This window comes from Eubalaena glacialis, chromosome 1, assembly GCF_028564815.1.
Source record: "Eubalaena glacialis isolate mEubGla1 chromosome 1, mEubGla1.1.hap2.+ XY, whole genome shotgun sequence".
Lineage (NCBI taxonomy): Eukaryota > Metazoa > Chordata > Mammalia > Artiodactyla > Balaenidae > Eubalaena > Eubalaena glacialis.
The window spans coordinates 239,724,301-239,747,951 of record NC_083716.1 but is presented as its reverse complement, the minus strand read 5'-3'; the positions used below and the strand labels follow the sequence as shown (position 1 = coordinate 239,747,951).

Sequence of the window (23,651 nt, the reverse complement as noted above, 5' to 3'; positions counted from 1 at the left end):
AGGTGTGGTGCGTGAGCGTGGGCCCCGCGTCCTGGAACACAGCCACCCGAGGCCCCGCTAGACGCAAGTCCCAGGCGCACTTCAGACGAAGGCTCTGAGACCCCTGCCGCTGGTGGCCAGGTAAGGACTGCTCCCGAGGCACGAGGCACGGAGGGAGCCAGAGCAGGCACGACAGTGGGGCTGAGGCGCAGGGCGGGAAGTGGCACGCAGAGGGGCAGGTGGAAAGGACTCTCGGGGCGGGGGGGCAGAAGTGGGCCTGGAAGCGGATGAGGAATCGCTTTGAACACAGATTAGTGTCCCGAATGGATGCTGTGCAGACTCTGACATCAGCTGTCACTTCTGGGGCCCCTCCCACCGGCGCCCGCCATCCCCTCCGAGGTGCCCGCTGTCAGCGTCACAACGTCATCCCACCATCCCTTGTTTAGGGGTCCAGACACGACGAGAGAGCTGGTGAGGGGCTGGGAATAGATGACTGACACACACAGCTGACCTGGAGGCTCGAGGGCCATGGCAGGGGCCCCAAACTCCTCGTGCCCCCAGCCTGCAGCCCCGTCCTGGCCCCCCATCTCAGTCCTCACGCTGAGCTCCCCAGCTCCAGGCCAGCTGGTGGCCAGTGCCAGGCCTGTCCCTGGCAGGTGCCTAGGACAGCTCTGGAGGGCAGAGGGTCCCCTCTGAGGGGCTGATGGAAGGGACGGGCTGGCCCTCCCCAAACGTGCGTGCCTCGGGGTGGACAGAGACCTGCAGGTGACCCCCCGCTCAGGCCCCTGCACGCGGCCAGCGTTCTGCTACTACGTCCCCTCTGACCCTGCCTCGCTGCGAGAGGCCCCCAAGTGCCCAGACCCCCGCCGTGAGCGTCCTGCGGCCCCGGAGCCCCTCACCGTCAAAGCCCCGCAGCTGGGCGGCCAGCGTGGCCTGCAGGGCCCGGCCGCTGTCTAGGAGCGCCGTCTCCAGCTCGGCGCGGCTGCGGTTGGCCAGCTTCTCCTCCATCTCGCTGGTGCAGCAGGTGTAGCCCTGGGGGCAGATCCGCAGGTGCTCACCTGTGGGGAGGGGCTGGCGTGAGGGAGAGGAGGGCTACGGGAGGCTGGGGGGCGGGGCACCAGGACACCGGGCCTCGCGGCTGGTGGGCTCTCCTGCACAGCGGGGACGTGGGCAGCAGGCCCCGGGAGGCGGCACGCAGGTGGGGCTGCCAGCCAGGGTTGGGGGAAGGCAGGCCCGGCTCGGGGCAGCGCCTAGGGTGGGCCGTGCAGCCCTCAGCGCAGGACACAGGAGCAGTGCTTCCTCTGCAGAATCCCACCTCCAGGCCCCCTGGGGCAAGCCCCGGTGCGGATGGGTGTAAAGCAGGAGTGTGGAAGGCTGAGCCCCAGGGCAGGGCTGTGGGGTGCTGTCCCCACTCAGCCCCTTCCAGCTCTCCACGCCCCCTGCGTGTGAGGAGGGCCACCCCAGGTGCCCTGAGCAGCTCAGCTCACGCCTGGACCTTACGCAGCACAGAGAGGCCTCAGGTCCTGCGTGGGGGGCATGGGGGGCTGCCAGCCTCAAGGCTCACAGGGGAAGTGTCCAGGCCTGCCCAGCGCCCCTCCCCGGGCCCAGGCTGAGGACAGGGAGAGGAAGGGATCCCCGAGGGGCAGGGCAGGAGAGCCCCAGACTCCCCGACCCCAGTCCGGGGTGCCAGCGCCCGCTGAGGACAGCAGGCCCTGCAGGCTGGGCAGGCCACCCACCCACAGCTCCGGGCCGGCCAGAGGCAGTGGCCCCCTAGGCCGAGGCCCACCCCGTCAGGACAGCCGGGGCCAAGTCTGCTGGGGCCCTGCTGCGAGACCCGCACCCGCCTGGCAGGACACACTGAGCCCCCTCAGGTGTGTGCACCCTCCTCTGCACCCTCAAATCCCCCATCCCCCCTGCGCCACCGCCCGGGCGCGGGCTCCCGGCAGCACTGCTTACAGCAGCGCTAGGACGTGACTGAGGTTGCTTCCACCACTCTCGCGGTGCAGGGCGCGCCTTTCAAACTGTGCTGGGCCCAGTTCTGAGGTGGGTGCTGTGAACCCACTTTACAGACCAGGAAACTGAGGCTGGCAGAGATGAGGGTTCCTGTCTGAAGTCACACAGTCAGGGGCCAAGTGGCTCCAGCCGCCCGATTTCAGGCCCCCACGGCCACTGGGCTGCCTCACAGTCCCCCAGGCCCACTCCCCACAGGCCGCAATTCCTGCCTCTAAGCGGGGCAGGGCACGGAGGGAAGTGGACGCAGGGGTCTGGCCTGGACAGAGGCTGTGTGGGGCTGGGGTCGAGGGCTCGCCTGGTGTGGCCGGCACGGTTGCAGGGGGTCGTGGAGCAGCCTGGGCAGAGATCTCTGGGTCCCAAGGCTGCCCTGAGGGGTGGGGGGCTGCAGGGTGGGCAGCGGCCTCCAGCGGAGGCCTTGCAGGGGGAGAGGGGTGGGTAAGACCAACTCATTCTCCGCAGGCTGAATTAACCCTGAAGAGCCTGCGAGGGTGGCTAGGTCACACTTAGGTTTGAGCATCTTCCTCTCCTGCACATGCCCCGGGGAAGCAGGGACAGGTGCAGAGGACAGAGTCGCCCTATGGCCCGTCTGCAGCTCTGTGCCCATCAGTGTAACAGCGGGGAGAGGGCAGCGGTGCCCCAGGCGCGGTGGGAGGGGGCAAAGGGCGCTGCACACTCGGGTGGCACTCGAGGGAGGTGTCAGAGGCTCGGTGGGGAGGAAGGAGGGGGGGGCAGAGGCAGGAAGGGCAGCTCCCTCCCGCTTTTCCCTCACAAACCTGCCCCCAGCCGCCTCGTCCCCCGGGGCCCCCACCCCTGCTCCCAGGGCCTGCTGTCTAAGGCGCGCTGTGGCCTCCACCCTGGAACAGGGCTGCCTGTGGGGTAGACGTCGGAGCTCGTGTGCCTACGCCCTGCAGAGCCCCAGGCCCGCGGGGGTGGGGAGTCAGGGGTCTGGGACCTGCCCCCGCCCCCGGGGCGAGTCAGGCCTTTCTGGCCACGTGTGGGCCTCATGGGAACCAGCTGGGGTGGAGGGACAGAGCCTGGCTCCCCAGGGCCTGGCAGAGAGTAAGCACCCCCATCCCTGCCCTCCTTCCTTCGGGGCAGGGGTGGGGTGGGCAGGCACCTCCAGGCAGGGAGGGCTGGGACCTGAGGACGTCCCCAGAGACAGTTCTTCCTCTCGGCTGCCCTTGCTGACGCTGACCCGTGGCCCTGGACCATCGCCAGCAAGGGGCAGCTCACAGAGCAGGACGAGGGTCCTCCACCCGGCGTCCCAGCTGGCAGAGCAGGGCAGATACTGGACCCGTCTCCCTGATGGTGGAGGCTGTGCAATGGGGCCGTGTGCACCCAGCCAGGAGGGGCCTGGGCCCCGACCGCCCTCCCCCCGGCTTCCCCTCCAACGGCAGGGGCCAGGAGAGCACCCTTGGCGAGGCCCCTCCCCTGCTGCTTGGGACCAGCGGGCCGTGGTGGTGCCGGGCTGGGGGTCGGGGGCTGAACTGGGGGCGTGCCCTGGGGCTGGGAGTGGCTGCAGGTGCCAGCCTAGGCTCAGCTGTGACAGGCACCCAGGCCAGGCCGGATGGGTCACGGGGCAGCGGCGGGCAGGCAGGAGAGGCAGGAGGGTGCAGGCTGCCGAGGTGCAAGCACCTGCGGGCCACAGGGGCCGGCGGCCTCCCCGGCTGGCCGCCCTCCCTCCCGAACCTTCCGTTCCTGCAGGCAGGAGACAGGGGAGGACAAATCACCCAGGACCCCCTTTTCTCAGGCCGGCTCTGAGCGGGCTCCTTGGCGCTGTCGGCCCACCCACCGCTCACAGCCGTGAGCCGCCCCCCTCCCCCTTGGCCTCCCCGCCCCTCCCCCGCCCCTGCAGCCTCCCTGCGGCCCCCCTCAGCCCTGCCTGGCTACCTCGTCCAGCCAGCCCGGTGACCTGCGCTGTTCCGGCCGCCCCAGCACAGCCCCCGTCCCTCCCTCCCTCCTCGGACACACACGGGAGTGAAGACACGGAGCCAGAGCCCGGGCGCCGGCCTGAGGCCCCGGGCAGGCTGGGCTGAGGCTCCCCGAGCCCGCGGCAGGGCAGATGCGGTGGCCGGTGCTAGTCGGTGGTCAAGGCACTGGCCCAGCTCGGCCTGGGCCCGCAGGTCATCTGTCGGTCCTGGACATCAGCCGGGCAGAGGTGGGCTCTGCAGGGCACCTTCCCAAAAAGCAAGTCTGTTCCCTGATCTAAGCCAAACGGTTGGAGGGGGGTGGGGCCTGCCAGAGAGGAGGTGAGCTCCCTGACCCTGGAAGTGTGCAAGGCAGACTGATAAAATTCCCCTCTTGTCATTTCAGACCTCCACCCCCAAACCCTCACCTCTTCTCGGCTAAACGCCTGGAGAAAGGGGGGCACTCGGGCCAGGCAGGAGGGCATGGCTGGTATCCCATCCATCTTGGAGCTGCCCCCTCCACCCCTCCGGTCACCCCTCCCCACTGGGAGGCATCAGCCTGTCCCCTCTTCCCACTGACCCCTCCCATCGACACTGAGGCTTCTCCCCCAGCTGGCCAGTGACGGCCCCTCCTTTCTTCCTCAGTCTGTTGCTGCTTTCTCAACAGCAGACTACATCCTTCTAGAACTCTCCCTTCCCTCAGCCTTTGGGACACCTCCTCCTCTCGTGATCTCAGGTTTTCTGGGGGGAAGAGGAGAGAGCTCTTTCATGGCAGGTTTGCTCCCCCATCCCCAGTCTCTTTAGAGCCCCTCCTCTAGGCCCGGCCCCCAGGTCCCAAGTCTCCAAACCCCCAGCCGCCCTCCCCAGGTTAAAACACCTGCACTCGCTTCCTACCCACCGCCCCCCCCCCCCGCAGTTCCTTCTCTTGCTGGATGGCAGACCACGTATCCGCCTTCTTCCCCCCATACTCAGACCTCCTGGGGTCACCCCAGATTCCGGCTTCTCCTCGGCAAGTCCCATCAGCCTGTGGCTTAAACATCTTTAAGCCTCACACCTGCCACCTGCTGACACAGCCGCAGTTCCCAGCCCTCCTAAGGGCACAAGCAGCCTCCTGATGGCGCTCCCACCCAGCGGTCCCCCCACCAGCTCTGCAGACCCAGTGCTTTCGCCCAAGACCCCATCGCAACAGTCATCCCCATCACCAGTGCTGGATGCAGACCTCACCTGTCCGGGCCCAGCCTGGCAGCCGCTCCTGACTGGTGGCCCTAGAGCCCTCCCAAGGAGACTGCAGAGGGAAGATGGCGCCACACCAAGCCCATCTCTCCAGAAGCTTCTGCAGCTCACACAGGAGTACGCAGACTGCCTGCTCAACTTGCCTTTAAAGCCACATCCCAGATGCTCTGCACCAACTAATCCTGCCGCCCCTAGAATACTCTCGGCAATTCAGTGTAGGCAATTAGCCGCCCTGGCCTCCCAGGACGGTGCTGGAACGCAGCTCTGTGGCCAGTTCTAGGCACCCTGGCCTCCACAACACGAGCGAGAGGCCCAGGTCTGGAAAAGCAGTTAGGGAGCTGCTTCCCTACCCCTCCCTTCTTCTCAGCTCTGGACCCCAGCCGGCCTGCTGAGGGGGTGGGGTGTACAGAAGGCTTTCCCCAAGCAATTGACCCTTCTTGGGACAACTGCCCATGCCCACTCCTGCTCCTGGACCCCTTCCAGCTCCAGTGGGCGCTGCAGGACCCTGCTGGCACGTCCACCAGCCTGCTGGTGGGGGCCACTGGACAAATAACCCGAGGTCCCCTGGGCACCGCCCACAACCCGAGCTCCAGACCTTCTTTCCTCATCTTCTCACCCCGCCCCCCCGGCCCCAACCAAGAAGCGTTTGTCCCTGGCCAGTCTCTGTCGCAGGGTCACCCCGAGCACCTAGAGTCCATCCAGGGGGGCAGCCTCAGACCCACCTCGGACAGGACATTTCAACCACCATCCTCCCCCGTTCCTAACGCGGCAACAAAACCCATAACCCCTCCCGCCCCGCTCCCAGCGCGCTTTTCTACCCCTCACCGACCACCTCACCGCCGGCCCTAAGCCCCTCCACCATTCCGGCCACATGACAGCATCACCAAGGCGGCCCTCTGCCGCCGCTGCGGAGCCTCCGTCACGCACGGGGACCGAAACCGAGGGGTCTCGGCTGCGACACCTCTGCGCTCGGCGGGAGGGGTCCGCCCCTCAGGCTCGCCAGGGGTCCCGCTGCCCAGGGGCTGCGTCACTGGCGGCGGGACAAAGGCCGAGCGCCCGGGCGCCAGTCGCTGCCGGCCAGGGACCGAGGGCCCCACGCCGCGGAGCAGGAGCCGGCGCGCGAGGGTCTGGAGCGGCGGCCGAGCTCCTGGCTCCTGGCGCAGCGAGCAGGGGGCGCTGGCGCAGTGGGCGCGGCCGCGCAGAGAGCAGGGGGGCCGCGCCGCCGGGGCCTGCGGCAGGCGAAAGGGGGGGAGGGCAGGAGGGCGACGCGATTGGCGGGGAAGGGGCTTGCCGCAGTGGGCGCGGCAGGCATTGGCGGGGGTGGCAGGAGAGGGGGCTCGCAGGGGCTGCCGCAAGCGAAGGGGAGGGGAATGAATGGGTTTGACGGAAGAGGAAGGGGGGCTTGCTGCAGGAAGAGATGGGGGCGGGGAGGGGTGGCAGGGGCGCTGCGGGGATACAGCGGGAGGCACGCGAAAATGGGGTGAAGGTGGGGAACTGAGGGGAGGAGAGGTGGATTGGTGATGGGCGCAGTGAGGATGAGGGATCGATGGGGCGGACACGGAGACTGGCGAGGGGGCTCATGATGGGAAGGGGGTGGAGAAATGCATGAGGGCGCAGACGAGGGCTTGTGGTGAGGGTGAGGGTGAGGGCGGGGTAGCATGGACTGAAGGTGGGGTTCTGGCGGTGGTGATGGGGGACGACAGGGCTGGAGATGAAGATGGCTAGGAGGAGGGAGTGGAGGTGAGGGTGGCGGGCCTGCGGATGGAGATGCGGTGGGACGCCGGAGATGGAAATGGGTATAGGGCGGGCGGCGGGCTGGGCCCGGGCGGGGTCACCGGCTTGGATCCCAGCTCCGCGGACGCCGCCCGGGCTTAGCCCGAAACCCCTTCTCGGCGGCGGCTCCGGCGGCGGCGTCCCCAGCTGCGGTGGTGGCGGCGGCGGCGGCGGCGGTGACGGTCCGGGCGGGCGGCGCGCGACTCCGGGTGCGGGTGCGTGGGGGTCTAGGGGTCCGCCCGGGGAAAGGCGGAGGAGCGGGATCGGGCTGGAGGGCTTGGAGGAGGTGCGCGGAAGCGCAGGCGAGCGGGACCAACTGGAGGACTCCGCGGCCGCCTCCCAGGGCGGCACTGCAGCCGCACTGGCGCGCACGGTGGAGGGCGGCGGCTCCCCGCGCGGCGACGCGCCTCCTCCCGCAGCCCCCGCCCCGCTGCGCTCGGCACCGCCCCCGTCTCCCAGGAAACCGCCGCGGCCGCCCCGCACCCCTCCCGCCGCCGGCTCGGCAGCCGCGCTCAGCCCCCGAGCTTCCCACGGCCCGGGGCCCACCCGGTGCCCGCCAGGCTCCTGCCGCCCTGCCCTACGGGGGGCTGCTCCCCATTTGGAGTCTGGTGCGCAGGGGAGCCAGGGCCGATCCCAGAATGGTGATGGGAGGGGCGTCAGCTCTCTCCTCTGAAGGAGAGTGGCAGCCCACTGCCTGAGAGTCCCCTCTCCGCATGACAACGACCAGATCCCTACTGCTGTCTGGGCACTCAAGGGCCACCATCGGTCACTCCCCGTATCCTCTCCCCGCCCTCTCCAGCCCCCAGCCTCTGGCCTCAGGGACCTGGGCCTCCATCCTAACGTCCTGATCTGCGTCCCTAGGAAATACCAGACCGCGCCTGGCCACGCCCTCCTCTGGCTCAGCCACCTCCTCCTCCTGGGTCACCCTCCCACACCCAGGACCAATCCCCTCCACTCGCTGCAGCCCCAGCCCTGCTCCTTGCCTCCGCCGTGCCTGCCAGACCCACTGGAGAAACCACCCACTGAGGCCCCCCTCGCCGCAGTGCCGCCGTGCCGGGTCCCCCCATCCCCCGCCCCCACCCCGGCCAGCCTGCACAGGGACACGGAGACACGTGCTGCACAGGTAGCTCTGGAGCGAAGCGCCCTCTCCAAGGCGGCCCAGAACACTGAGGGCGCCTGAAGAAGGGGGTTCCACCAGGTAACTCCCAAGGCCGCTCTCTGCTGCCTAGTTCCTGCTCAGGGACCCCCACCCCCACCCCGAGCACGCCACCCTGCCGGCAGGCACCGGGCTTGGGGGCACCTTGGCGAGGCGGTGGGCCCCCCTGGATGTGGGCCTGGAAGCAGCTCTGGCTCAGAGGCAAGGCCTCTTCCCACTGGCCTTCCCACAGTGCTTCAGGGTTCAGGGCTCACACCGTGGCCTCAGAACAAGCTGGGGATGAAGGGGCGTCTTCTGTGCCCGTGACCCCAGGTCTTGGTTGCAGGGCAGGGGGCTCTCTCATGGGGCCTGGGAGTGAGATGCTCCCCGGAAGCCTCACCCAGCAGGCCAAGCTCAGCGCTGATTTCTCATCCTTGGCCCAAGCCAAGCTGCATTGGGCATCACCCAGGACTCTACGTAGCCATCCCCGACAGGGGCCGGGTGGGAGCTCCTGGGCTCCGTACAGCTCTCCCATTTAGCTTGCCGTCCACCCAACCCCTGGGCCAGGGGGGCAGCCCAGGAGATGGACTGATGCTGCCTGCCTCTGCCGTGTCCACCGGGGCAATCCTGGAATAGCAGAAGGGGACACTGCAGCCCAGGGGTCCTCTCAGCCAGTTTCCCACAAAGACCCAACGCAGGCCCGTCCATCCACCCCGGGAAGGCTGAACAGGCAGAGGGCACAGACTCTCAGATGGGCCAGAATATAGAGCAGACCCCTGGGTGCCACTGAGGGAGCCCTCGGGGGCAGGCTGAGTCCCAGGCCCACGCCCAGCACCGGCTCCATAAATCCAGAGGGGAAGGAACAGAGGGGCTCAGCCGCTCACCCCCAACTGAGCCACTCCCCACAAAGCCTGGCAGCCATCTCCAAGGTCATGGCCATCCCCGCTAGCATCCAGCTCTGACTTGCTGCTTCCGCTAACCCCTCGATCTCACGCACCCTTCTCCCTTGCCCTATTCTCTTTCAAGGCCCACTCACCTCTCCCTTCCTCCAGGAAGCCTTCCACGTCCCTCTGGGCCAAAGCACCTGCCTAGCCGGTAACCTCCCTGAGCATGGGCGGCCCTCCCTGGGGGCTTTCCGATTGGCCACCCTTGCCAGCAGCAGGAGAGCTGCTCGGCCTGCTGGTGGGAGCCTCCTCTTCTCTCGCCTCTCTGCCCAGCATCCAGGCTGGACCTGGTGCTGAGTAACAAATATGTATAAAGAAAGGATCTCTGTGCAGTGTTGGCATTCAGGGAAATGAGGCTTAACACCAGCGTTGCCCCAGAGCCGCAGCCTCAGACCTCCCCCTCCCCTGGAAAGCCAGCACCTCCCCGACCCGACCCCTCCCCAGAGGCGGCATGACAGCCAGCTGCGTGCTGGTGCGAGGGGGGCCTGCGGGGGTGATTTCACAGTCCACAAGGACTCCCTTATTCTTCCAGAGGCCCCGGCCACCTCCTGATGAGATGGAGCTCTCACTGGGTGCCTGCAAGGGTCTCGGCCATTTCCGGGTTTGAGAATCCTTTCCTCTTCACGACAACTGCTCTCTCCCATTCTACTGCTGCCGGCGCCACACAGGGAGCTAGAGTGACATGCCCAGGCCACTCAGCTTGGAGTGCTGCAAGGGACACAGAAGAATCCTGGCCTCCCCCGCCTCTCCCATCGCAAGACCTCCCTTGATTCCAGTCCCAGGGGAATTCCTGAGCAGGAGGGCGGCGGCTGAAGCAGGAGCAGACACGCTCTGCCACCAAGCGATATGCAGCCAGCCACCCGGAGGGCCCTGGGAGTTCTCAGGTGGGATGGTCCCCAGCTGCTGACTCAGCACGTCTGCCCAGCCCGCACCTCCGTGTCCAGCACACACCCAGCTCGCCGGTGTCGGGGCACCGAGCCCAGCCCCAAAGGCACGATTGTGAGGGCGTGCGCGCAGATACAGCCAGGACACAGCTAACTGTGCATTCAGGTAAACGATGCATTATTTTTCAGAATAAAAGTATCTGGCCCCAAAGAACTGAAAGCAGGGACTTGAACAGAATCTTTTCCACCCCTGTTCACAGCAGCATTATTTGCAGGAGCCAAAAGGTGGAAACAGCCCAAGTGTCCACTGATGGATGAACAGATAAACCAAATAGGGCACGTCCATACAACGGACACCATTCAGCCTTAAGGGGTCACGAAGCGCCGACGCACACCACAACGTGGATGTACCCTGAAAACATGATGCTGAACGCGAGAAGCCAGTCTTGAAATGACAAATACTGTTATGATTCCACTTAAATGAGGTCCCCAGAGGAGTCAAATTCATAGAGACGGTAGAATGGTGATTACCAGGCACTGAAGAGAGCGGGGTGGGGGGGGTGAGTGTTTAATGGGTACGAAGTTGGGGAAGATGAACTTTCTGCAGGTGGATGGTGGTGACTGCTGCACAACTGTGAATGAGCTTAATGCCACTGAACGTACACTTAAAAATCATTAAAACGGTAAATTTTATTATGCATATTTTACCACCAAAAAAGCACACAATCCCCCCTCCCCAGTATTTGGGACATACTTATACTAAAAATGTATTTGTTGTTTATCTGAAACTTAAATGTTCAGGACATACGCTACAAAATTATTAACCATCGAAATAGCAATTTAACTGGGTCTCCTGTAGTTTTATCTGCTAAATCTGGTGGCCCGGCCCTTTGTGGGGCGTGGGAAGAAGCCTGACCAAAGTCACTCAGGCTCCCCACCGGCAACTCCCCGCCACACGTGGGCATGCACACATGTGCACTGTCTTCCAGGCTCCCTGGACGAGGGCTTCAGACCCTGCCCATGCCAGCGGCAGGAGGGCAAAGGTGGATGTCAGAGCAGGGTCCACCTTCCCACAGCCCCCGGCCTCCTTGGAGAACGGTGGGCCTCACCGTCTCAGTCAACAGGAAGATACAATTATCCCCATCTCACAGATGGGAAGACTGAGGCTGGGAGGGTTCTGAGACTTGCTCAATGTCTCAAACGTGTTGCCTAGTGCTGGTCTCCTTCCACTGGCCCGAGTGCCTCCCTGTCTTCACTGAAGGGGAGGAAATGAAAGTGCTGGGCACCTGGGGGCCCACCAGCAGCCCAGAGGTCCCAGGTACAGAGATGAAGGCTCCTGGAAGATGAGGGCAGAGTGGTGGCCTGGCCACCCTACTAGCCTGCACCACCCCGTCAGTGGCCAGGAGCTGCTAAGACCTAGGACACCGTCAGGCAGCTGGGCAGGAGCCCGCAGGGCCAGCGGCCATGCCCACCCCCCGCACGGGAGGGACACCTGCTGGGGCACTCCTGCCAGCAGCACAAACCCACCAGAAAGGGCTCCCAACCTGGGGCAGTAAGGTGACCTTGGCATTTGCCCGCTTGCCCGGCTCCCCAGAGATGGGACCCTGACCTCCTGTGGGTCCTGGGGGCCAGTGGGAATGGGTGGGCCAGCCTATTTCCTGACCTCTCCAGCTCAGTCTCTCCAGGGTGGTCAAGCTGACGCATCCGTCAGGGAAGGGCCAGGTCTCTAAGCAGGCCGGGAATTCTGCTCCCTCAGGCACCCAGTGTCTTGGTCCCCGCTCTGTTCAGCCACATCCAGCAGGCAGAGGTGGGACGGTCCCGCCCAGGGCAGTCAGATTCCTGGGGCAGACAGCCCCATCCCCAGAGACGGGTCAAAGGGGCAGTGACAGGCCCCACATGACCTGGGCAAGGAGAGGCCCCTTCTGATGCAGGCTGCCAGGCCCCTAGGCTGGCCGTGGGCTGACCATGAGCGGGGTCCTGCTGGCACTGTCTTCCCCCCACCCTCCGATGTCTCTGCAGAGCCTGCAGGGCCTTCTGGGCCTCCGCTTGGGACTCATTTCTGAATACCAGCTGCCACCCTCCAAGGCTGCCCCAAGAGCCCTCCTGGCTGGCGGCATGGCCCTGTGCTGGGGCAGCACTCCTTCATCGCGGGCTGCCCCTCCAGGAGGGGCCTGCAGCCAACTCTTCTTGCAGTTCCCAACTTCTCAGGACCAGGGCCAGCCAAGCGGGAACATGGACACCATGAGACAGCGCTACCCAGTTCCCAACTTCTCAGGACCAGGGCAGGCCAAGCGGGAACACGGACACCATGAGACAGCACCACCCAGTTCTCAACTTCTCAGGACCAGGGCCAGCCAAGCGGGAACACGGGACACCACGAGACAGCACCACCCAGGAAGCAGCCGTAGTGACCGGGGAGCCCCTCCTCTCCAGCCCAATCCCTCTGACCCCCAGTGTGGCCCCTGGGCCTGGCCGGCGCAGGCTGGCCTCCCTCCCCACCAGGGGGCACTCTTCCCCACGGCCGCCTCTGGAGAAAGGATGGGCCTCTCTCTCCAACAGGCTCCCCCCTGCCGTGATGCCCCCCTAGGACACAGCCCCGTGCTGAGCACTCCACACGAGAAACCAGTTTCACAACCACTCCACACAGCAGGCGCTGCTACCATCCCCATTTTACAGAAAAGGATTCTGAGGCACAGAGAGGTTCAGTAATTGGCCCAAGGTCACACAGCGAGGGAGCATGGCACCAGACTTGAACCCTGGCGGCAGGATGGCCGCGTCCAGGAGACCAGGTTTTGGCTTCTGCTAGGGCCCCGCCTCTTTCCTAAGACATACGCCACTGGGAATGGCCACTGGATCCAAAGGACACTGGCCCTGGGCCGGGGGGTGGCCTTGAAAACTCTAGGTAGCAGAGGAGGTGGGGGCTGGTTCCTTGGGCCAGGAATGCCTGCGGTGGGGGGCCCACCCAAGGCAAGAGCCCTGCAAGGGCAGCGTGGGACCCTCGGGCCAGGAGGGGAGCTGGGGCCGAGCAAGCGCCTCAAGCCCTCAGGGAGGATGGGACGAGAAGGCCACGACTCACAGTGAGAGTGGCCAAGCGGCACGTGGGCCAGGGGCCGCCCCAGGCTGGGAGGGGTCTTCGCTCTGCGGTCAAGAGCGACATGTATGATTGCAAACCGCATGCGTGTGTCTAAACCCACATGTTATGTCTCGTTACTTATAACTTACAAAAGTAACACGTGGTCACCATGGCCAGCAAAGCTGCAGCTCACGTGAAGCCTCTGACACCCGTCCAGTCCCTGTGCAGATGGCATTGTGGCTGCATTTCAGCACCGAGGACAGCGCCCGGCACACAGTAGGAGCTCAAGGAACACTACCGAGTGACTCAGAGAGACTGATCTCTGTGTCCCTATCACCCCCACCCGCAGGCAGCTGGCCGGGCCCCTGCTCTGCCCCAGTGCTCCTGTCCGGCCCGCTGGCTCTCCTAGGGCAGACATGGGGCTCCACCAGCCCTCCCGCCTTGGCTGAGGGCCCAGCCCGCCGCCCAGAGGCCTCCTCTTCTCTGGGCCCTGGGCCCCCTTGGCCGCTGGCTGAAGACTGCAGACCCGTTCTCAGAATAAAGAAGTAATGAAGTAAAAAGTTACGCAGAGAATCATGAAGGAAGCTAGCTGCGGTGCTGCAGCCGTCCGAACATTACAAACAGGCGCATGAGGTGGTGTCCACACGCTTTCCTATGAACATCCTGCAGGCCTGATGCCCATCAGAAACTCAAAGCTGTGGTGAGTGGAAACGGTACTTTGAGATATTTGCTCAAAATGTAAAGGGACATGAAAAAATCAGCAGTTTCCACTGGTGACCAAGTCCCAGATTCTAGAATGCCATCGTCGCCTTGTTCATAGTAACAGGAAATGCTAAAGGTTAGCAAAAAAGGAGATGTAATTTCTTTCTCAGTCAAGTTCATGAACTCCCTGACTTCTAAACCTGGGCCTCTCCAGTGCACCCTGGTGAAGGAGCCCAGCCTCAAATGACCTGCCTTCACACCCACGTCTGTCCACCCCAGTTTGCCCATCCTTCTAGAACCATCCCTGGAAGGCCATCCTGGCCCCAAAGCAGAGGGGGGCCCCCTCCCCTCTGCCCCCTTGGCCGCTGGCTCCATCCTGCCTAGAGCTTCGGTTCAAGGGCTTCTCATGGGGTGGGACTGGTGTTTCGGGAAGCCACCTCCCACCTGTTCAGGAGTGTCCTGCACTTCATGGGGTCCCTGGCCTCCCTGTCCCCTCCCCTAAATGCTGTGACAACCAAAAACGCCCCCGGGGAACGGCTCCTGGTTGGGAACACCCACTTTATCCTGGGGCGGTTAGCTGTGTGTCTGACCTGCAGCAGCTCCCAAATATACAGTGACGGGGAGGTGGCAGACCCTGGGTGTTAGGTCACTTGAAGGGAGACCGGCAAGGTGCCTGGAGTGTCCTGTGGGCAGCCACTGCCAGGCCAGGGGAGGGGGGTCAGGCACGGCGGGGCTAAACGTTTTAAGAGCCTCGTCCCTTTAAAATACCCCTATGGGTCCGGTGTGTCCCGAACTCCATGATGAAGGGAGATGGGAGTGAATACCTCAGCCAGCCCTGAAGCAGGTGGCATCATCCGTCTCCCCAGGGCCTGCAGATGGTCACAGGTGGGTGGGATGTACTTTCCGTGGCCCCAGACACTTGAGGACGCACACAGACGTCACACATGGCTCACCACAGGGCCCAGATGTCCACAGGTGGCCCCAGGCGCCAAGGATGTGCTTAGACACACAGACAAGCCTGGACGGCCACCCTCAGGTTCAGACAGCGGTCCTCAGCACTGGGGACGCTGTCCGAAGGTGTGCACAGGCCACAGACCTCCACAGGTTCTGGTGCTGATGGTGAGCCCAAGAAACGTCCCCACCAGGTGCCTGGCTGCCCGCCTGAGCGGGAGACGTGTTGGCCTATCCCTCAAGCTTCTGGGAGCACTGCAGCCAAATCCACCCCCAGGGCCAACAGCCGGGGCGCAGACAAGGCTCAGGATATGGCCAGTGGCCGCCTGGCTCCGGACTGCGGGGTTTGGGAGGGCCTGGCAGCCCCAGCTGAGTTTCTCACTAGACCCTGACCTTCTGGGGGTGGGGCCCATAGCTTGAGGGTGAGCACAGAGCGGATGAATGGATGGACGGGTAGGAGGGTGAAGGTCCTCGCCTCCTGCCTGGCCAGCCTCTCCTCGTCCCTTCCAAGCAGGCGGGGCAGCGGAGCTCGGGCGTTTGGTGCCCGTCGGCAGGACCAGCTCTGACCTTAGGAGGCCCTCCTTGAGGTGGTGGGCTGGCAGAGCTTGGGCTAGAGTTGAGCTGAGCCTGACCTTCTCTTCTCCTGCCGGCCGGCCGGGCCCTCCTGCAGCCCGAGTCCTCACATGCACCTCTCTCAGGCCGGCTCCTCTCCCGGACACCCCACCCAGCCCCTCCTGGGGCTCGCCCACCTGTCCCAGCCTTGGAGCCCCTCAGTCCTCTGGGGTCTGCCAGGGCCCGTCTTTCCTTGTACCTGTGGGAGCTCTGTGGCCTCCCCGCCAGCTCTGTCCTCTGGCCGACCTCACCCCTGCAGCCTGGAATGCACGCCCAGCACCTACGGACAGGGCCACACGGATGCCCCCCAGCGCCCCGACGAGGCAGGCTTGCGTGGGCTTGCCCCTGACCTCCTCCTCTCTGGGGCACCCCCTCAATGGGTGGCACCATTGCCCGGTGCCCACGCCAGATACCTGGGGCCAACCTGGGCCAGGGCAGCAAGGCCACGGAGGAGAAGCTGCTCCAGGGACAGGGCTCTGAGCACGGGGGGCCCCTTTCTGGGGCCCAGCTTCCCCACCTGCACAGTGAGTGGCTGCAGCAGGTGGCACTCGGCCCGCCCCGCAAGCACCCCGTCCTGCCCGCGCTGGGAGGCTGGCAGGGGCTGCCAGGCAATGGGCCGGCGGAGGCCAGGGCACGGCTTAAGGACGCAGGGCCTTGGACCGAGGCCGGGGCTGGCTCTTGGGCACTTCAGTGGGTGGGCAGGAGGGGTGAGGAAGGCAGGGCCCAAGCCGGGGCTCCGGCAGGGCCTCCGCGTGCTGGCCTCCTCCAGCCCAGGTGCTCTCCTTGGCCCCAGGCCCGGCTGTGGTCATCCTGTCTACCTGCAGGGCCCTGGGCTCGGCCATACTGCAGACACCCGAGCTGATGGGAGGCCCGCCTCATGGTGCTGCTGGCTGGTCCTCACCATCTCCTGGTGCTGGACCCCAGTTTCCGTCTCCTCCCTCCCTGCAGCCCCAGACTCGGCCAGGTCGCAAACTGCCTGGCCTCCCCCTGCCGGCGTCCGAGCCTGTCCGAGCCTCTCCTCCTCCAAGATGCAGCAGGGGCGGCAGGCAGGGCGCTGGGCCTACAGGGGGCCGAGGTCAGGGCAGATGGTGAGGGAGCAGCGTTAATGGAGCCCGCCGGGCCTGCCCGGTCATCCAGCCAAGCCTCTAGAACCCAGGGAGCACTTAGCACAAATCGGCAGCCAGCGTCCTCGGCTGGGCCACGGAGCCAGGAGCCAGCTGCCTGCCCACCTCCCCTCCCCACACCCTGCCCCGCATGCTGTGTCCCCTGCTCAGGGGCCCTCGCACGTGTGGCGGGGGACCCCCAGCCTGTCCACGGCAAACTGGTGCCGGTGAGTCACAACTCTCCCAGACGGGTGCCCCTGACCCCCATGAGGGTCTTACGGCTGGGCCCCTCATTGCCCACCCAGGTTCTGGGACGTGCCACAAGTGAGATGCATCAGCGGGTCGGCAGTTACCAGACTCTGAATGTCAGAATGAGTGGCCCCCGGCCCTCCCCTCTGACTCAGTTGGAGAAGTTAAGGCCCACGGGGTGCAGAGCTCTGGCCATTTTCCTGAGAAGCTTGCAGGCTGGTGGGGGTAAGGAGTGGGCTGAGCATGGCCTGACACCCTCACTCCATCACCAAGGCTCCAGTGCACGTCTGAGCCGAGACCCTGAGCCTATGGCACGGCCCTGTCCTGAGGAGCCACCCACTGAAACACCCAGAGCCCAGGACCCCCGCCCACTGGACAGGATGCGCCCAAGCGTGAGGCGCCACGCCTGCAATGGGCTGAACCCTGACCCTCGTTCATATGTCAGAGTCTTAACCCCCAGGACTTCAGGAGGTGACCTCATTTGAGCGTGGGGTCTTTACAAATGTAACTGGTTAGGCCCCTAACTTGATAGGACTGGTGTCCTTATTTCCATAAAATGAAATTCAGAAGCAGGCCAGCACAGGGACACCTACTCATAAAGACAAATCCAGAGACTACAGACCAAGGACCCCCAAGGATCGCCTGCAACCCCCAGAAGCCACGAGAGGCCCTGGAACAGCGTCTCTCTCACGGCCTCAGGAGGAACTAGCCCAGTGACACCTTGATCTTGGACTTCCAGCCTCTGAACTGCAAGACAATAAACTCCTGTCGTGAGGCCGCCTAGCCTGCTGCATCTGTGCCAGCAGCCGGGGGAAGCGGACACACGCCTGACCCCCAGCACCCAGCCCAGCCTGGCACCACGTGGGCAGTGCTCAGCACACTTACTGCTGAGGTTGCCCAGACTTGGGGAGCACCCCGGGAAAACAGGGAGAGCCCTGGAGAGTAGTGGGTGTGTTGGGGATGCCCGGGAAGCTGAGCAGCAGGGCCAAGCCACGGAGGGAGGATGGTGACGGGCGTGTGCCGAGGGTGGGTATGGGGAGGGCCGACCTGGCAGGAGGGGGTGCGTGTGCCAGGAGGGTGAGCCAGCCAGGAGCTGGCGGGAGCCAACGCTGAGGCCACAGGCAGACGAGGGGCTGGGGTGGGGCTGGCCTGGCCCCCTCAGGGGCTCCTAGATCTACCCAGGACTCCAGGATTCCTGCCAGGAAAGCCGGTATGCACCCCTCACACCCAGAGCTTCCCTTGCACCCATGGCGAGACCAAGAACAGTCGAGAAAGCTGGAGGCCCTGGCCCTGCCCCCAGTGTAGGGGTCATGGCTGGGAGGACAGGACAGCCCCCACCCCACAGCTGGGGACAGGGGGTAGGGCCTGGGGTTGGGGAGGACTGCAGCACCTCCGCCTGAACCATCTCCGCCCAGAGACTGCAGACAGCTCAGAGCACCTGCCCAGGCCTGCTCCTAGACATACGTGGCAAGAAGGCCGCCAGCTGGCACGGGGTGGGTGGCCCCGGGCTGGAGCCCTCACCCTCCTGAGCCTGTGTCCTCTCCCGAATGTGGGTAATGACCTGACCCCACAGGGCTGCGCTGACGGCTGGATGTGGTCACAGCTGGTGCCAGGCACAGGCAAGGAGACATCAGACAGGCAAGGCCTGGGCCCTGAGTCTTGGTCTGAAATCTTCCTGAACCAAGCCAGGACTCAGGGAGGAGGGTCTGGCTTATAGGAGAGCTGACCAACCTCTCACCACCTGGGCACGTCCAGGCCTGGGCCTGATTTGATACTGGCGTGGCCTCGGGTGAGCCCCTCTCCTGGCCTGTCTCCCTGTCCAGGACCAGCCAGGCTGACACCTGTTCCCATGCACGTGGGTGGCCTAGCACAGGCCCGGTGCACCCACACACCCTCTGTGCTCTCCTCCCGGCTCCGAGGCCCACCTGCCGCCTGGCGGGAGTGTCCTCAGCCCCTCTCCTGGGAGGCCTCCGGGGCCCTGCAGCCCTGTCCACCACGGGCTCATGCTGTTCCTTATTAGGGCCGGCATGGAACCAGTCTACCAAGACCGACCTGTCTTGTCTTCTGGACTCACCTACCCCTGGATGGGACATCTGTCCATGACTCCTGGGGGACCTGGCCCGGCATGGTGCTGGGGACACGCCAGGGGCTGCTCTTAGGGTTGGCCAGCAGCACACAGCTGGGCCATCCTCTGTGTACACCCCGGGCGGGGTCACCTGATTCCCGCCCCTGGAACAGCCCTCTCTAGCAGGGCAGGAGCGGCAGGCCTTCACTGGACAGGCTCCCGGGACCAGCTCGGGGTGAGGCCCAGCTACATGGAAGGCCGAGTCACCAGCAGCAGTCGGGGTTGGGGCAGGGCGGCCCCGGAGAAGGCGCAGGAGGTGTTCCAGTTAAGAGGAGTTCTAACCCGGCCTAAGCAGTGGAGTCTACGACCAGGAGAAGGCAGCTGGTGGCCCATCAGGGCCTGGCCTCGAGGCCCCATTTCAGGCCTCCAGGCTGGGGTGGCACGAGGCTTCCAGAGAACACAGAGCCCAGGACTGTTCAGCAGTTAATGCCACCGGCTTTGGGGTCAACAGACTGGGCTCTAGACCTCAGAGCTCCACGTGGGCCGAGCGCCCTGAAGAAAGCTGTGGGGCTTCTCGGCCTTGGTTACTTATCTGTGAAGCAGGTCTGCAAAGACCCCTCCTCATCCGCTGTACCAGCTAGACAGTCACAGGGAGGGAGCCACGCTGAGTCTGGGTCACCATGAGGGCTCCCAAGTGCCAAACACCACTGCCTGCAGGCCCTCCAGGGGCCTCTAGGGCGGGGGGCAAAGGGGAGGACACGCGTGAGGCAGCCGCAGAGTGCATGGCGTCAGCATGCTCCCCTCCTGCAGCCTCCGGGTGGTCGTGACTACTCCCGTCGTCACACGTGGAGAAACAGAGGCACAGAGAAGCCAGGCTGGGGGTGGTGGTGGCGGGCAGGCCGACGCGGCAGGGCTGGCACCTGAGCCCAGGCCCACGGAGGACGTCCCGCCCCTCGGGGGAGCACGCGGCGTGGCCGGCACCGCGGCTCCAGCAAGGCCCCGGCCGCCGCATCGCGCAGGTGGCCCCGTCGGCTCCTGGCTCCCCTGGGCCCCCCTACCTGTGGTTCTCCCCGCCCCCCCCAGCCCTGCCCTCACGCTGGGGGTGATGAAACCTCAGCTGCTCTAGTGGTGAAGGGACAGAGCAGCAGCTCAGCTGGAGGTCACGGACCACCCTGGGGCCCCAAGCCAGGCACACGGGGCCTCTGCCCTCTGAACAGGACAGGGTGCACACCACCGTCCGGTGTGGGGCCGGGCTGTACGCAGATGGCCCGTGAGAGCCGCACGGCTGAGGGGCAGGCTCGGAGGGCTCCCTCGGCCTCGGGCAGGACGGCACAGAGAAGCAGCGGTTTCCGCTGGGAGGCTAAGGGATGGTCCTCGGTGGGGAGTCCACGGCCAGCCGGGGTCCAGGAGCAGAGGAGCTGCCCACCAGTCCGTGTTGCACTGACGGGCCCACGCTCCCCTCTGACCTCCAGCCCCGAAGTCCAGGCCCCTTCTCCCGTGCCCAGGCCCTCCGCCTCCCACTGCCCACCCACCACGGCTGGCAGAACGCAGGCCGTGTGCGGGTCTTCAGCAAGTTTTGACTGAGAACCTACTTTGTGCCAGGAACTGCGCCAGGTTCCGTGGCTGCTACAGAGAACAGTACAGACAGAGGCGGCCTCTGCCCCCAGGGCCTCAGTGAAGGGTCAGAGCGATTCACGACAAACCGTGTCAAGTGTCAGGAGGCCGAGCAGGTGCTCAGGAAACATCTGGGGACCAGAAGCAACCCCACAGGCAGAGACAGAAGACGGCCGGCCCGTGTGCGTGCGTGCGTGTGTGCGTGTGTGTGCAAGTGCGTGCAAGTGTGTGTGTGCGTGAGATGCAGCATGGGGCTGGGCTTTTCCCCAGTGCTGCAGAGGGAGCCGGCTAGAGGGGTGGCTCCCCCTCACCTTCCATATAGTGCTCTGGCCGGAGGGAGGGCTACCTGAGCTGTGCAGCCTGTAAAAGGGGATGACCGTCGTCCTCATCAGGGCCACACCTGGCCGTCCATCCAAAAAACTAGACAAAGTCACGAACGGGAGCCCCATGCGCACTGATGGTCCCTCCTTCATGAGCCCACACCATTTCTGCTCTCCCAGGCAGGCGCAGGCTGGAAAGGCCACCCAAAGACCTAGGGCCGCCCTCCCTCCCTTCCAACGACTAGCAAGCATTGAGTCTCCACCCCACCAGCCAGCCCAGCCATCCACCCCCAGGGGTCCCCAGGCTGGAGAAGTCTGCCTGCCGGCTGGCAGGACGGGAGACCAAAGGCCTGGATCCCCGAGAGCAGCGTGTCACCACGGAGCCACCAGAGGGCGCCCGTTCCACGGAGCCCGGCCAAGTTGCTCGGAGCAGGAGAGGACAGGACTGGCCGCTGCCTTGGGAGGTCACCCTGTTTCCTTCACCCCACGTGGCACCGGCACTCTCCTCGGTGCCTGGGCCCTGCAGGGCACTCTCCAGTTCAGGTGCTTATGGGGGAGGATGAAGCCATAGGGGGTCGGGGAGAGCAGCTTCCCAGAAGCCCCTGGAGGTGGGACGGAGGAGCCACGGGCACTGGTCGGGAGGGGGTGCAGTCCAGGCCCCGGGGGGCAGCACCTGAAGCCCTGGCTGGCGCGGTGCTCGGACAGCTGCTGGGCGGCCGTACACCCCCACCACCCCCCCCCCCCCCCGTCACATGCACAGCAAGGCACTCTGCTGGTCCCGGGTCCCCAACCCACTGCAGCCCCAGCCCAAGGAGGCCAAGACCCAGCCCCCCGCCGGCCCCACCTCACCTTCTCCAGCCTGCCCTGCTCTCTCCCAGCCCTTGACGGTTGCCCAGACTCTGCCACTCTGCCTCTCAGCCTGACTGGGACAGAGGCCTGTGGATGCGATCAAGTTTAGGATGGTCCTGAGGACACAGCGGCCGAGTGGGAGTGGATGTGTGAAGGAGAGCTGTGGGGCGAGGGGACCTTGGAGTGCCGTCTAAGATCGGGGCTGGGTGAGGGCAGCTACTCAGCTGCCCTGAGACCCTGGTGTCCAGGGGAAGGGATTCAACCGAAAGGCCAGGGATTCCCGGGCATTAGCTCCTCTGTTTGCGTGGCGGGTGGCGGGGCTTATGAACCAACGTGTGCTGGCCCCAGGCACCCAGATGTGCCCCCCAAACCTGTCCCCTAGGGAGGGTGGCAGCCCTGACAATGACAGGGCTTTGTCAGCAGACAGAAGCACAGGAAGGCCTACCTTGGGGGACTTGAACCCGGGGCAGGGGGCTGTCAAGGTATCAAGGCAGCCTTCTGTGGGTCCTGCCCTGCTGGGGGCAGGGGTCCAGGGCCTGGCTGCCCCCTCCCATTCCCCAGCAAGACACGGCCATGGACTTGCCCCTCACACTCCTCTCTCGCTCATAACTCCTGTGGCTGTGGTCATTCCATGTCCCCCGTGTCACTACTCAAATGCCCCCTCCCCAACCCCGGCCCAGTTTGGGAGGAGTTCCCCAGCGCAGGAAGCTGGTCTGCTCTGCTCTCATCCACCGTGTCCCAGGCACCCTGAACAGACGCGCAGACCCACGGTGGTTCTGGACACGTTTGCAGTTTGAGGAAAAAGCCTGGGGGGCGTCTGTGAAATCCTTAGCCACCATGCTCCACCTCCACCCTCACTCCGGTCCCCTAAGCTCCTCAGAGGCCTGCAGGGAGGGTGTGGGCAGGACTGCGGGCAGCTGCAGGGCTGAGGCCTCCTGGGACGGCGATGCTCTTACAAAGAAATGACACGGCCCCTGGGCGGGATCCAAGGCGCCGACCACCTGCAGCTGGACTCCCCGCCCGAGGCGGCCCTGAGTGCCAGGCGAGCACAAGTTCCCTGGGCAGGAATCCCTGCGAGGTGATGTTCCCTTCCCGGTGGCACAGGTCGAGCCTCTCCACCCTCGCCCCCGCCCCTCCCCGAGTGCACAGTTCGCTCCCGACCTCCCCGGGGCCCCTAGGCTGCCTCTGCCGGGGACCCCCGGGAATCCCCGGGCCGACCCGTGGCGCCTCCCGGAGAGGCCCGCACAGCCGGTGGGAGTCCCTAGCTCATGGCCACCGTCGGCTGCGCCCCGACAGTCGGCCCCGCAGCTCAGCCCTGCCTGTCCCGGAGGACGCACCAAGCCGGGGACCGCCCGGTCCGCCGCCCGGCGAGGACAGCTCCGCGGGGAAGGGACCGGTGTGCGTGTTGGGGGCCGGGGGGCGGCCGAGCGGAGCAGAGGAGACCCGGGCGGAGGGAGGGCGGCGCGGGGCGCGGAGGCGCAGGGCGGACGAGGGCAGAACGGGAGAGAGAAGGGGGCGCAGGGGAGACCCGGGAGCACCGGGTCACTCACCCGAGATCTCCGCCTGGGGCACGTCGCTCAGGCTGAAGCCCTTGGCCCCGTAGATCTGGCGGACTTCGCCGCAGCTCCGACTCTTGCTGGCAGGGTCCCCGTGGGCGCAGGCGGCCAGCGCGACGGCCACGCACAGCAGCCACCAGCCTCGGGCCCGGAGCTCCATGGCGGGGCCGGCGGCGCCCCCGGCCGGGCCCGTGCAGCCCCCGCCCGCGAAGGGCAGAGCCAAGGTCCCGGCGCACTCGGCTCGCGGTCCGGAGGCGCCGGCGGCAAGGGAAGCGGAGACAACAAAAGCCGGCGGCGGCTGGGCGCGGAGCGCGCGGGGCGCGAGGTCCGGCCGCTCTCTCCGGCGGCCCAGAGCGCGGCAGGCGAGCGCGCAGTCCCAGCCCGGCCCCTCGGCGGCCCGGGAGAGAGGCGGGGAGGGGCGCGCGGGGCGGAACGCGCAGGGGCGGGGCGGGGCGGGGCGGGGCGGGGCGGGGCGCGGCGCGGGGGCGCGATCCGAGGCGCACGGGACTCCCCTCCTGCTCCCGGGGCCGCCCGGCTCGCGCGGATCTGTTGACTGCTGGAGGGAAGCGGGGTGGCCGGGAGCGCGCGGGCCGTGTCCGGGGTCCCCGAGGGCGGGCCCTCCACGCCCAGCGCCCGGGGCGGCGGCACCACCTGTGGGGGCGGGGGCGGGGGTGCTGAGGCAGGGCTTC

The 23,651-nt window shown here is 65.9% G+C and overlaps 1 protein-coding gene across 1 annotated transcript in view; it reads right to left on the bottom strand.

The window, feature by feature from the left end:
- Positions 1-23,372, bottom strand: part of GPC1 (glypican 1) — a 29,870-nt gene extending 6,498 nt beyond the window's left edge. The window contains exons 1-2 of the mRNA XM_061189048.1: positions 22,957-23,372; positions 879-1,037 (exon numbers count right to left, since the gene is read on the bottom strand). Of these exons, the coding sequence (XP_061045031.1) occupies positions 879-1,037; positions 22,957-23,122 (325 nt within the window). The 5' untranslated portion in view covers positions 23,123-23,372. The remainder of the gene's footprint in view (positions 1-878; positions 1,038-22,956) is intronic.
- Positions 23,373-23,651: the final 279 nt, after the last annotated feature.